Source organism: Natator depressus, chromosome 3 (assembly GCF_965152275.1).
Source record: "Natator depressus isolate rNatDep1 chromosome 3, rNatDep2.hap1, whole genome shotgun sequence".
Classification (NCBI taxonomy): Eukaryota; Metazoa; Chordata; order Testudines; family Cheloniidae; genus Natator; species Natator depressus.
The window spans coordinates 174,744,059-174,759,453 of NC_134236.1; the positions used below are offsets into that span (position 1 = coordinate 174,744,059).

Below are 15,395 nucleotides of genomic sequence, written 5' to 3' on the forward strand. Positions count from 1 at the left end.
AGGGGGAATTCAGCATAAGCAATAAATCCTAATTTACCTTTTAGAAAAAGTATTTTCCCTCCATTTGTGAAATCCCCTGGCACTTCCTGGTTCATTAAACACATCCCAAGATCCCTCATTCTTTGATAATACTTATATTAGAAGATTCATGGTATCAATCATTCACAGAATGATGCATTCTGGGACAACTTTAATATTGTCAAGAAATACCAGCAGATTCCATGGGGTGGGAAGGAGAATGTTTAAAAAAAATACATAGTTTTTGGATGATAAAACATATAGACTAACATAAACCATAAACTCTCACAAAAATCCTTTCCCATACTTGGATCCAGATGGTAGTCCCTTTTGTCTATTTGGAAATGAGAAACTACAATGAAGAGTCATAGATAAGGCACAAGGGCACATAATAATTATACAATAAATTATTTCCTTGCTGTTGGAATTCAGTTATAAGAAGGACATTCTGTACATTGTAGCAGAGGGAAAACCAGAAACAAATTTGAGAAGGAGTTTGATCAGCAAATTGCGTTCCATACAGCAATGCTACGTATTTTATAACCAACTTCTCACTGATAATAGAATACTTCACAAGTGGCTGTGTGACACCAATTCCTTAGCAACACGGATGTCAGGCACTGGAAGCCAAGGATGTAATGTAAACTGGCATTATTCATACTTAAATACTATCTTTAAACTGCAACCAACCGGTTGTCTTTCAAAGTCTGATTTAGAGGGCTTGGGTATAAGTAGGGTACACCAAGAAAAGCTACAGATTTATGGGTGCTGCAATATTGAAAAGCCAAAGAACCTGCATTGCTGCAGAATTGTTAAGAATTCAGGAATCTTGTAGAATTTATGATATTTTATTTCAGAAACTAACCACAACTTACTGCACGATTTCAAACCCCCTGGTTATATCTAAAAACACTGTGAATGTAAATGAATTAGCTCAGGGCATAATTCTTCTTTACACTAAGGTCACTTTGCACTACTCTGGCAGTGTACAGTGGCCATAAATTACATTTGCACTCACTTTAAAGCCCTTTAGCTGTGCCAGAGCAGTGTAAAGTGGTCACGGTGTGACTGAGAATTAGGATATGTCTATACTTAAAATGCTACAGTGGCTGTAGTCCACCTCCCCAGACAATGATAGCTAGCTCAAGGGAAGAATTCTTCCATTGACCTTGCACTGTCTACTCCAGGGGTTAGGTCTGCATAGTTGCATCTCTCAGGGGTGTGGATTTTTCGCACCCAAGAGATATAGCTTTGCTGATGTTAGTTTGCAGTGTAGACTAGCCCATAGGCTCTCAGTTTTTATGTTGGCAAATTTCTTTTGAATTGATAGGTTTTAATTTAATGCCAATAAATGGCTTTATTTTACCACTTTTTTTTGCTTGCATTGAAATATGTTTTTAATTTCACTGTCAGAACATTTATTGACTTGTAAATTTCCTTAATAACATTGCAGTTATTTAGGCTCTGATCCAGCAATGGTCTGTTCCTGTGGAGCCCCAGTGAAGTCCATGGAACTCTATGTCAGTGTAAGGTTCTGCCTGAACAGAGCAGGCAGGCTTGGGACCTTAATAACTAGTGACAAATAAACCAGTAATTAGTTACAGGGACAGTCATCTTGAAAATCACACTTCTGTCTTGTTTTTATCTGCTTGCATTACAGTAACACCTAAAATCATTATAACTGAAAGAGATTAGAGAGGCGGAAGTATTTTTTCAATTTTTCACTTCTTGCATTTGCTAGCACTTTGATCCTAATTTAGGAAAACATTTAAGCAAGTGCTTCACTTTAAACACACTTCTTGAATTGGGGTCTTTGCATCTAACCAATTTCCCTTCTTCCCCTATATGATCAGTCAATTCCCATTGTTGTTTTTGTTTAGGAACAGCAGAGAGAAAAACATTTTTTTTTTTTTAAATTAGCAGGACGGCTCAGGTCATTTCATCTGAAGCTACTTTTTAATCCATTTTTTTAAGTTGCCTAGATTTCAAGATTGTAGTGTCCTTTTAATAGACCAAAGAACAAAGTTGTTATTGGTCTAACAAAGCAATTAACCACAATACCTATTTGTTTTGAAGGGATTATTCTAGTTATAATCCTAATCAATTATTTGTTGTAGCATTTATCAGTTAAGGACCAGATGCTCAGCTAGAGTAAATTGGGAGAGACCCATTGAAATCAATTGAGCTATCCTGATTTACACCAGGGGAAGCTTTGGCCTGAAAAGTCAAATGTACCATGATTTAGATAAAATGTCATTCACATTTTTGAAGTTTTAATGCATGGTACAACTTTTCAACCCAATTCAGATAGGTTTTTAATATGGTGTTTAGTTCTAGTATGTTCATTCTAATATGTTTTTTTGGATTTAATTTGAAAGGGATTAGTCGACATAGAATGTGAAAGGAATGTCTTCATAGAATGCTGAGTCTAATTTTAAACTGTACTGATAACATTATTGTGTGAGTATTGCATTCTCATAAAAATTGCTGGAGTGTGGGCTGAGGGAAACAGTATGTTGGGGCCTGGCTCTGGCCAATCCTCCATACAAGAGGTTCCACATTTCTTTCCATGTGCCAGCTAGCGTGTTCTGCGGTCAGCAGGCTCAGACCCTGAGTGGAGAAAGTGCTTTGCAAACAGTACCCCAATGGTGAAGGACCTCAAGAAGATAAGAAGTTCCAAAGGGTGTCCCTGTCTTCTGTAACATGGAGCATTATCAGGGTGGGAAGATCTTCAGCTGAAGACCCCCCTTAAGAGAAGACTATTTAGATGTGTGACATTGAAGAGTGTCGTGTGATGCTAAAATGTTAGGAAGGTTTGGCACATTTCACTCTGATTGTGCATTTCCTTTTGTTTAATGTTTTACTTCACAATCTGGGCTCATATTCTGACCTAAACTTTGCCAGGGCAATTCCACTGACTTTCTCTGCACCCAGTTACACCTTATTATTAGTCATGGAATAATAGAAAAAGTTTAAAAAGACTTCTTAGGTCTACTTGCCCATCTATTTGCTGATTGAGGATTATTCCTTACAGTACATTTTCTAGTGCACTGTCAGATCTAATATGAACTCTCTCCAGAGTTGGGGCAGTCACTCCTTAATTTAGGAGACTGTTTACTGTTTTGTAGACCTCACTGTGAGGATGTTTCCTTGATATCTGACCTAAACATTCCTTTTCCTAATTTCATCCCCTTATTCCTATTTATGCCTTAACATACTATGCTAAATAATTCCCTCCTTAGTATTTACACCCTTTAAATATTTGTAGACCTCGTTCTTGTTCATCTTAATTGTCACATAGCCTAGCTAACTATTTATCAGTCCCTCCAGCCGTTCCCCTCACCACCACTACACCCTCTCTTCCAAACTCCTTCGAGTTTCTGATAATGTGGTTCCCAGAACAAAATCCAGTATCAGGGTTGCCTAGAGTTGTAGAAAGAGAGGAAGAATAGTCCAGGGGCTAGGGCACTAGCCTAGTCCATAGGAGACCTGAAGTCAAGTCCCTGCTTTGCCACAGACTTCATGTGTGACTTTGGGCAGGTCACCTCGGCTCTCTGTGCTTCAGTTCCCCCCTCTGTAAAATGGGAATACCTTAGGGTGTTAGAGGATAAATACATTAGAGAATGTGAGGTGCCACATAGGTACTTTAGCTGTCTAGATAGATAGAACCTTCATTTCCATGATGTGCTGTCTCTGAATATGTGTTTATACATCCCAAAGTTACATGAGCCACATTACACTGCAAGCACATATCTAATTTGATGTCCACTATCACCATTAAGTATCTTTCAGTGTTACAGCTTTCCAGGATCTTTCCATTCTCTTGAATTGTTCTGACCACTTTTTCCCCAGACATAACTAGCATACATTTCTCAAGCTGACTATCAATTTGTTATGTCCTGTTCATTTTTCTGACTTATCTAGATCTCCATTTATTATTTCGTTGTCTCCTTGGTGATTACTGCACCCACCTCTCAATTTAGCATCAACTGTGAATTTCATTAACATGCTCTTTAACCTCCCATTAGTATCAATGTTAAATAAAACAGGGCCTACCACTGAACCTTGTGGCACCCAACTAAATAGCTTCTTTCAATTCAATACATTGTTGTTTAATGTTAACATTTGTTTAGAGTGATTCAGCCAGTTTTCATTCCATGTGACAGAATTCATATTGAGCCAATCTGAATTAATTTTGCAAGCAAGATTTCAAGAGATGCTTTAGCAAGTGTCATAGCCTCTGGACTAAAATTTAGTGTTGCTGTGGGGGCGGAGGAAGAGTGTCTAAAATCCATCACATCAGAGTAAAGTCTTGTGTGTTCTCTTCATACAAAAGGATGAACAAAAATTTAGTTAATGGACCTTCTCGTATTGCCCGGACATGAAAAATGGCCAGATCGTCTTGAATGATTCAACATTTCTGTGCATGAACATTTTTGTTGGCAGTTTTGTTGTAGCCTTGTTGGTACATGATATTAGAGATAAAGTGAGTGAGGTAATATTTTTAATTGGATCAAGCTCTTGAGCTTACACAGAGCTCTTCTTCAGGTCTGGGAAAGGTCCTGGGGACTAGAGATCCTTTCCCAGACCTGAAAAAGAGATCTATATAAGCTTGAAAGTTTGCTGCTTTCACCCACAAAAGTTGGTCTAATTAAAGATATTACCTCACTGATCTTGTCTCTCTGTATGAACAGTAAGCTGTGTTTGAAATATGATTTGCAGATATTGGGCCAAATTGTTGAGGTGCACAGGTGATGTAAAGTACATATTTTTATACAAAGATTGAGTCTGATTCTTCTCTAACTTCTGCTGGTTTTACACTGTTGTAATTCCTAATTTAACCAGATATAAGAGAGAGGAAAATCAATCCCGGTGTTTGTATGATGCCTTGCAATCAAACAGATGGATTTTGCCAGTGCAATCAAACAGATGGATTTTGCACTGTATGTATGTGATAAATGATTTTTCTGTGTTTTATTTAAATAACATAGAGTAACAGGTATTGTGTGAAAAGGATCAAACTTATTGCAATTGGCCATTTTCGGATTAAAATGTTTATTTGCAGCCTTCTATTTTGCAGTCCTTTAATCAGAGAAATCATGCACATTCTGAACAGTTAGATTTATGAATAGTATATAAATGCTTTTCCCAGGGAAAAATTACTTTTTCAGCAGGAATATATTAAAAGATTACTCAGGGTATGTTATATCTGGTTCCCTTCCAATTTTAAAAATGTGTAAATTCTCTTTTTAATGTTCTAGGGGAAAGCAATGGTATTTGCTCCACTCAGAGGGAATACTTTAAACCAGTTTTGCAATCTAGCTGAAAAAGCTGGTTTCTCTGTCCAAAGACATGAAAATTATGATGAACATATTTCGAACTTCCACTCCAAGGTTAGTTTTCTGCTTGTGTTAGATAACACTTTAATCCGCATTGCATTTTGAAGAGATCATGGTCCTTTTGGCAGGTAACCTAAATGTTTGATTAAAGTACTCCTTAGGTGTGCTGTTTCTGAACAGCTATTTGGTATCTGATTATTTTGTGTGGTAGAACCATCCTTTATCTTTGCCTCTCTAGAAGAGTTTTACAGAAGCATCTCCTGTTTACCGTTTTTATATAACCAGTCTTTTTATTTAGTAGAGTCTAATTTATGGGATCCATTTCTTATTTTTATTTGTTGGTTAGTCACCTATATATATCTGGCAAACTAACATTTACATTTTAATAAAAAGCTTGCAACTTTTAACTAGGTTAAATACTGAAATAAATAGGAGGTGAATGTCTAATTGTATCATATCATAACTTAAATCCTTATCTCTGGTTGCTTTATGGCTGGGTCAGTTGGCAGCTTCAAACTGCTAAATCTCATACAGAATTTCACAGTTGTGGGGTTATATGTCAGATCGAGGCACTACAAGATTTAGGTCAAAAGCACTTATCTGAGCGTGGTTTCTAAGCTTACTTACATAAAGCTACTGTTATCAGTCTCTTTTTTTTTTATTATTTATAGGTGTAGGGTAATACAGGACACAGAAACGAAGGTATTTCATAAAAAACTTTTTAGGAATCTTATTTTCCAGTACACATGCAGCAGTGCTTATCAAAATCATATTATTACTTGCATTTTTTAGGTCACTATTTCATACCTTAAAGAAATCCACTGTGGTGGGCCCATTTGACCTCAGATATTACTTTTAACCCCTCACAGTTTTGCAAGTATTTCCCGTGCAAAATACAGGCCTTCTCAGAATTTAATCTTGATTTCCTTGTGGGAAAACAGCTAAATGTTTTAGATATGTACCCCTGCACCATAACATAGGAATTAGATTATTTTAGAAATATATATGCACATGATATTCTAAAGGAAAAGGTCAAAGTATTTTCTTTGATTGTGTAATTTTCACATTAATAAACTTCTCCTGTCAAAACTGACTAGCTACATATACACAAAATCACATAATTTAACGAAATTGATGCAGTGGGCCTGATTATCCTCGCACTTACATCAGCCTGTTTCACATCAGGCTAACTTAACTGACTTCAGTGGAGTTACTCCTAATTTACATCAGCATCAATGAGATCAGAAAATCAGGCCCAAGGTCATCCTTCCCAGCCATCAACTAGCACTTTTCCTTCTGCCGTCCCCTGGAAAGGGGTGCAGTTTTTCTCCTGTTGTTTCATGGTGGGCATAGTTTTTCTCCCTTTGCTCCCTGCACCCAGATCTCCAGCCAGGACATCTGGGAGAAAGAGCTGTTGGTATCTTCACCCAGCAATTGGCTCACAAATGAAGTGACTTTTTTATTCCCCCGTGAAATGTAAACATATTTTCTCTTTCTTTCCTTTTCTTCTGGTGTGAGGAAAGAAAATCCTAGGGACATTTCACTGCATGGGTGCATTCTAATATGTGCTCTACCTTGTGCCACAGGCTAGACACAAGAATAATATTTTGTTTATTATTATTTTTTAAATTATGGGTGTCTTAACCTCATTTGAAAACATAAGAAATATAAACTTCCAAACTGTTTTTTTTTTAATGCACTTCTTGTGTTGCACATTTTTGTGCTATTTAAGAGAGGGCCTCTTCAGTATTTGCTGATGTCCAAATCCTGATCTCTCTTTCTGTCATCATGATATCTAAGTACAAAATGCCTCTCTGCCAAAGGGCTTTGTGTAGGGAATTACATAACGGTTCAGGGATGAAATTCATCCTCCTCTCCTCTCTCTCTTGTCCCACCCCCATGTACTGATGCTGAAAATTGGAGGCAAGGCCGGGAGTGCGTGTGCAACCTGGCCAGGGCCACTGTGTCAGCCTGTAGATGGAGGTCTGGTGGATCCATGTAGTTCACCTTGAGACAAGGTCCACACCTCCTGCATGCACATGAGAGCTAGTATAGAGCTTGGCAATATGGTACAGAGAGAGCTGTGGAATCTTCCTTCAAGCCTCTTGGCTTTCCAAGACTCCTAACTCAGTGGAAATGTGATGATACATCTGTTGTATTTCTGTCTTCCTTAAGCTCTGGGAGAGAGTGCAAAAGTTGGCCCTAAGACAGCATTGTTTATCTTTTACAGTGCAGTAGTTACAAATAGCAAACAGATTTTTGCTTCCTTTTCATTCAGAGGACAAGAATATCAACTGCTTCGGGTTTCAGTGCTGCCTCTAGCAAGGTGGTACATCATGTCACCTGAGCAAATGGGAACATAGTCTCCTTGCGTGCAATAAATGAAGGCAAACACAGTTACATTTCACAGAATATATATTGAAATGATAGTGTATAGTTATAAAATATGGTATACAGTGGGCCAGATTTCCCAGATAGAGCTATGCTGATTTATATCAGCTGAGAGTAAGGCTTGGTTGTTTACTTTTCTAGTTTTTATAATCTAAGAAAACCTGAAATTCAGTGCTCATTTTCACACACAATATGGGCAAATCTCTCCCATAATTTAGACAAGACCATTAAAAAAAAGGCCCTGGAGGGTGTGGTAGATTAATAAGCATCTACCTGAAGACAGAGTATATTATAGAGAAATGATGAGCCAGAAAAAAACTGTTAATTATCTGTTAATGTAAATCAAAAACACTCTGTTTTAAAGAAGCAAACATTTTTGCAGACTATTGATCCAATAATTGAACTGATGTTCTTTTTGTCACTTGAACCTTTGTTGTATTTTTACATTCATGCTTAAAAGTACAGTTTAAAAGTTTTGCATGTTTAGCAGGAATCAGTTTTCTTCACATGTGTCTCCTTCCAAACCTCATCTTTCCCAGGATGAGTTTGCTCCCAAATGAAGGATAGGCGTTTTCCTTCAGGGTTCATGTTATCCTCTTATCCCTACTGTTTTGGAATAGAGCGTAACCAGCTGGAGAACTGTAAGAAGCCTGATAATGCAGCTATTTTCTGCTGTCCCGTCTTAATCTTGTTACACAAATGGTCATGAAGAGATTCATGAATTTTAATTTTGCCCTCTGTATTAGTGCCTTATGTCACTCATACACAGCTGCCTTCTATGGGGAGTTGTTCACCCCTCCTCCTACAACAGGGGGAAAAATTAGTTACAATCTTGGCAGTAGAGCAAGTAACAAAAAAAAAAAAAAAAATCTCCACAGATTTAGGCAACCACCCATGAAGCTGATTAACAGTCAGTGATCAGGAGGAACAGCTTTGCCTCTTAAACTTTTCACCTCTCATTGTTAGCTGTGAAATTTTATTTCCGTTAAAAAGCAAGCCTGTAATCAAAACTGTGCCATTCTACACTTTATGCCAGTGCTTTAGTTAAATTGTACCCACATCATGGAATCAGCCTGTTCAGGAGGCAAACAGCATAAGGTAGGGGTATGTTTCTGAAACATTGTTTTTTAATTTGTACTTGCAAAGAAAGACAAATATTTTTTACTTATATTCAGGCTAGTTGGTACATAACTATGTCACCTTAATATTGAGAATATTAAGTACATAATTTATGTTCTATAATGATATGCCTTAGGAAATATTAACTTTAAATGTGAATAAAAATATTCTCAGCCTTTTATACTATCTCATTTGCATGTATCTATATTTCAATCACTTTTCCCCCCAAAGTCTCAGGAGCTTTTCCTTCCTAGAAACTATGTTGTTGTGTATATAATGAAAACAGACTTGGAAAGGCTGTGACATGAGCTCAGGACATTATGTCAAAAGAATGGTCACACTGCACCTCTGCTTATCTATTCAAAATGCCACATTACAAGTGGCTGGCGCTTATAATCTGTACGGTGTGCTGTTGATAATTGTGGATACTGTAAAGGGTAAACAGTAAACAGTGGATACTGTAAAGGGTAAACTCCTGCTGCTGCTATTCACCCTGTAGGTCTGAGCGTGTTACATCCAATTATGAGGTAAAGCACAATGCTGCTAATAGCAGCTATGTAATTTATTTCAGTCCTAGTAGGCACTGTTTTTACCTACAAAATTGAAAAATTGTTTTATTCACAATTTGCTTTTTGTTCATTTGTATAAAAAGGTGCTTTTTCATTTCACAAAATTATACTCATTAATTGGGTACAGATGTGCAACCTTGGTAAATGGAATTACTCTTACACTGCATAACATTTCATATTGAAACAGGTATTTTCAAACTGTTTTGTATGTGTTTTTAGTACTCTAATCTTACATTTCCACTTATACTGTGTGACAGGTTATAATATATTTCTGTGTGGCTTTTTATTTATTTATTTAGCATCCCTGTCTCTTCTGAGAGTTGAGGTGCATCTGGACTCTGATTAAATACTGTAACGGATCCTCTATGCTGGCCGCCAGAGGTCACTATAGAATCCAGGTTAAAAGTAGCATGGGGGCATATGGTTTCTGTCACATCCCCAGACAAGATTTATTTAGCCTATATATTACTTTGGGGGCTTTCCTGTATAGAGAATTCTTCATCCTATGTATTACTGTACTTGATGTAGTTAAGTGGATCAACTAACACAAAACTAGTCTAAAGGAAGTGCATAGAAATAGTAGTATTTACCTTTTCCTTCCTCCAGGAAATTATTCAGCTGTACTATCCTCCCACAGTCCAAATATATATTTGGGTGCTCCTCTTCCATTCCAACAAGTAAAAGAGAAAGGTTCAAGAGAGAGAAATTAGCGGATGTATCCCATTCATTCTGCTTTTGTTAAAGAAAATCTGTTGACTAATTTTGCTGGATATCTGTCTCAATGAAATAGTGGAGTTCATAAAACTCTATGCTCTGAATAAAATGTATAGTTTGCTGGTGTAAAAGCTGCCAGGATACTGTGAAATTGATGAGTAATCCTGTGCAAACAAAGTGAACCACCTGTGGTAAAGTTAAAGATCTTGGGAAGCAGATTGTCATTACTTTAGTAATTATACTCAAACACTTCTTAGTAAAGTGGATTAGAATTTAAAGAATAGATCAGTTTTATGTTCCACTATGAAAAAGGAAAAGTGTGTTAATTGCTCATGGACAGTAGCTTACATTGAGACATGTCAGAGTTGAAGAATATGCTATGAAAAGGACCTTTGGTGAAATAATTTTAGTAATTGTGTGACACAGACCAACTAAAATCCTTAATCCATTCCACGGAGAAAAAAGGCATAACAATTTTGATTAAGAACAGTATTGATCTTTAATCTGGTATTTCTTATGTTTTTCTAATTTGTGTCAGTATTAAATGCACATTTTTGCATTTTCCCCCTTTGATATTGTATTTAAACAAATGATAAAAATTTAATTTTTTTAAACTTTATAAAACCTTTATAAAACCTTATAAAAAGTAATATTTTGGGGAGAATCGTTTATGGGAGAATAGTTCATTTATCAGTATAATATGAATTTATATATTTTAAATGTATTTACAAGAATAACTTTAGCTGAATAAGCCATTCTAGTCAACTGCCTGAACACACATTTACAATTAAAAAAAATATTTTGAGTATGTATCAGAAGCGCTCAGATAACCTAGCCCTAGCAGTGCAAATGGTTCTGCTCTAATTACTGGCGCTGCTATAATTCTGTATTAGTAAAAGAATTTTTGAATTGCACATCATTAATAAATAAAACCATCAGAAGCTGCATTATAGCCTTTGAAATGGCTTAGGCCCATATAAACCTTCCTGTTGTGTCAAGGTATTACAGGGGTCCCCAAACAGTTGGTGATCTTAAATACTAAATCTGCTGCAATACTGAGGCACTACGGGGTAGGTTAAGGATGAAGTTTCAGCCTTCATTCTGAATGTCCTTGCTTTGTGGATTTAAGTCAGACCCTAAATCTCATTTGAATCTGGTTTAATTAATTGAGTAATGCAGTAATTTGTGAAAATATAACTCAGACATTTTTATAAGCAACATGCCACTTTTTCTTCCTCATTTGGGAAAAATGCACTTATAAACCTATGATAACTATTTTGATATACAATCCTGTAACTGTGATAGTATTTGACATTAAGCTTTTTGGAGGTTTTAAGCTGTTTAATCAGTTGTAATATTGTTCACACTAAGAAATATAGTTAGCTAAGAAGTAAACATCATTTTGTGTCAGTAGTTTAAAAATGTGTTAACACTGGTTTGCTTACTTGTTCCATTTTTTATTTGCAGTTGAAAAAAGAAGAAAAAGATACATATGAAGAAAACATCCATTACCCCTTTCTTCTTGTTTTAACCAAACATGAATAGAAGATGAAATCATTTTTTTTTAAAAAGGACAAATGAAAACTAATTATGTGCGTGTGCGATTTATTTTTTCTGAGTGGCTATCATAAAATATGATAAGGAAAATTTGTTTCATTTATTGCAGTGAGGAAACCTTGTGAGACTTTCTGTATGTCATTTTAGGAACTTATTTTTCTCAATTATATTTCCACCTTAAAAAAACGACATGCATATATTTACAGAGCTCTACAGCTAGTTTTCCTTCTCTCTCATGCCTTTCAGCTTGCATGTTTGTTAATCTCTCTCAACATGATTTCTTTGTTTGTATTTGAAAACACATACATCATATGCTTTGTGGTTGTATTTGACCAGTTGAAAGTGCTAAAGCTTTCTCATTCAGTTAGGGAGCAAATAGTTTCCTCTTCAAAGTTTTCCTTTAAAAAGTGCACACATCACCTCATAGATTTTTCTTTTGCCTTTCTTGAATTTTCCCTGTTGATTTTTCTATCCATGCAAAATTGAAATGTTCTAACTTGTTTTGGTGATTTCTTTTTTTTCTTTTTTTCTTTTCTTTTCTTTTCTTTTTTTTTGCAGCAGAGTACTTTTTTCCACTGTAGATATATAAGAAATTATGCATCGGACAAAAGCCTCATAAACTGACCATTTGTCCTTTGGACACAATAGCTTGCCCAGCCCTCTGCTCCTCCTCTCCAATTATGTGTGATTAGTCTCAGTGTGTTGTGTCAAGAAGGGGGAGTGTGCTGAGTGCTTATTATCTGGTTAGGTACAAGAAGAACACATTTAGGCTCTGACTATGAATGAAAAGTGAGCCTTTATCAGGACTAAAATCTAACTGCTGCTGTTCTACAAACCTCTCTTTAAAAATAGATCTTGTCCTAAGACATTCTGAACGCTATGGCAACTAGGGAATTTTCTTTTAATGCAATCAAACAATCATCTTATTCAAACTGGGTGTGTATTGTGATATACTGTGGTTCACAATACACAATGTTTTGTAAATGTTTAATATAGCACTGAGAGAGGACAGCTTTCCTACAAAGAAACATGATCATATTCTTCTTTTCTAATGGTTTAATAAAATGTTCTAATGATTTCTTGAAATAGCAAGCTGGATCTTTAGGGAATCCTGCACAATCTCTTTAACCAAAACACTTTTAGAATGGTAAAAAACCCCAATCAGATACTTAGTATTGTTAAATGTGCAGTTTCCTATTGAAATACATTAAAACAATTACATTTGGTCAGTTCTCTTCCTCTCACATTTAACAAACTGAGCTATATGTAAACCACTAGCTTATACAAGTTCTTTTCTCTTCAGGACTATCCTCAAACAAATTTTTTCACCACCAGTTTGCATGTCCTTGTAGTCAACACTTTTTATGCTCCATTAGAGCACCTAGATGGATCTCAGAAGGCATAGGTCAAGTCGCAGTTAGATCATACATTTCTTTCTCACAAAAACTTGAATTGCAATGCCAAGTGATGGGCTAACATCACAATAACAGCAATTTATTCCTCTTTTGATAAAACAGCAGTCTATTCTCCGTATTAGATAAAGACCAGGGGCAATGCAAACCAGCCATTTATCCTAGTAGTTCAGCAGTAGATCTCCTTTATGGATGTTGTGGGTTTCATGTTCAAACTCTTGATAGAAGAATATTTTCTGATAAGAAATAAGGAGCATTTAGGAATATTTAAGGCTGTTGTAAAGATACTTTTCATCAGTTTTTGTTCTGTTTGGACATACAGCAAAGGACATGTTTTCCCTAAGGAATGGACACAAGGAAATCTTTGTAACCAACAAAGAAAAGCCAAAGACATAGTGAAATATGAAAATATGTAGATCCTCTCTGCCTTTGTAAGAAGGGCTTGAGAATATTCTCTACAATATAATCTAATAAAGACATATAGTTGCCAGAAATAAAACTATTGTCATTGGAAATGGCATTTTTGTTCTTTATTCCTCCAGGGAATAAGCAAGTTTACTAAAATGAACAGCTAGTTATTGCTTTTTTAAAAAAAACTGTCTGTAGTGTTAGTACAAGCTGTTGCACTAGGTGCTGGCTATCTTTCTTTAAGAGTGTACTTGATGGAGTTTTACCAAAGAACACATCTGGGGTTTGATTCTGTGAACACTTACACCCGGGAGCTCAACAGTGAGTACAGCTACTCATGTGCCTAAAAGTTTATAGGATTGGGCCCCTAATTTGTAATTTTCCACTGATTATCAGTATGAGGTTAAATATTTGTTAATTTCAAAATCTATACTGTACAGGTATACAATTGGAGGGGTTTCTTGTGTGTGTATTTTAAGTATTGTTTTGTAAAGGACATCTCTCAGATTTACAGTCTTTAGAAGGTACCGTTGACTGGAAACACTTTCTGATTTCTCAAATTTTAATAAAAAGGCAATGATTTTTTAATTAAGATGCTAAAGATCTCTGCTTAAAGAAAGTTATGTTCATAGGTCACCAAAAGAAGCTTATTAAAAATAAATGTGTCAAAGTCCTGTGTGTGTCCTGCTTTAACTGCCGTCTATATGGCCTCTGATACTCTATGTATTTTTAATGTGATACAGATTGCGTCATTCTTTAAAGGAATATTAGGATTGCGTAACTGATATTTGTAAGGCACTCTGAAGATGAAAAGCATGGTTTAAATACTAAGTATTATTATTCCTTTGTTATCTTTGGCAGCCAATGAGAATGTTTTCCGGCTATACTGAAAGAAGGACAGGAGACACTTGATATAGTCTGGGACTACCCAGCAGATAAAAGTGTACAGTGTAGTTAACTACATGATCATTTCAACATCTACCTGGGAGGGCTTCTGCCAGCTCCTCTCTTTTTCCATCCAGGACCCCAGCCTGGGATCTTACCATCCCCCCCCCCCCACCACTTGAACAAGAGTTAAGGTGAGCTATAAGAAAGGGGGTTGGCTCCCTGCCGTACCAGTCATAGGAGCCCCAACCCTCGCCCCATTCCACTCTTTTAACCAGCACCTCCTTTAAGTCCTTTACCAAGACATTTATCTGGTCACTGTATTCCTTCTCTATGGAGTATCTGCACTGCACAGCCATCCCACACTTACCTAGTGAGTTGCAAAATCATAGCCTAACTCTCTTCCCTACTCACCATAACAAAGACCCTCCCGAACCCGCTGTGGGGAAAGTGAAAAAAGCCCCACTCCACCTTGGCCAATCTGGTGGTGAGGGAAAAATTCCTTCCTAGCCCACGGAGAAAGGAGCAGCTAGTGTGATGACCATAGCAGGTCCTGACCACCTCCAAGAGGATGGAGGGTGGGTGCTGCTCCGCCTGACCTGGGAAAAAGGGGCTTCTCTCACCAGGCTTGCCCCTTTTCAATCCAGTCCCTAGGGATGAGTCAGGGATGACCCATGCCCCCTTTTGCAGCAGCTTTTGAGCTTTGCTCCCCCTACCAGCCATAAAGCACTATTCCCTCTTCCCCAGCAAGCCAGAAAACCCCACCCTCACCCCCCACTTAAAGGTGCAGTGTGGTCATTAGACTGATGTAAGTTTTCCTTTACATATATAATGAACTTCTGATGGAGATCGCTTCTTCCTCCGTAATCAGATTAAAATGGCTACTTGTGATCCTCGTCATATCAGAATCTGTTGCAATGGGAATGTTTTTGTATTCCCTGGCAGTCAGCTATAATCTTTAGACTATGAAATGTGAAAAGAAA

At 36.8% G+C, this 15,395-nt stretch overlaps 1 protein-coding gene across 1 annotated transcript in view; it reads left to right on the forward strand.

Moving 5' to 3' along the window:
• CAMKMT (calmodulin-lysine N-methyltransferase) overlaps positions 1-14,159 on the forward strand; it is a 333,428-nt gene extending 319,269 nt beyond the window's left edge. Inside the window, exons 10-11 of the mRNA XM_074949369.1 lie at positions 5,280-5,411; positions 11,618-14,159. Coding sequence (XP_074805470.1) covers positions 5,280-5,411; positions 11,618-11,695 — 210 coding nt within the window. The 3' untranslated portion in view covers positions 11,696-14,159. The remainder of the gene's footprint in view (positions 1-5,279; positions 5,412-11,617) is intronic.
• Positions 14,160-15,395: the final 1,236 nt, after the last annotated feature.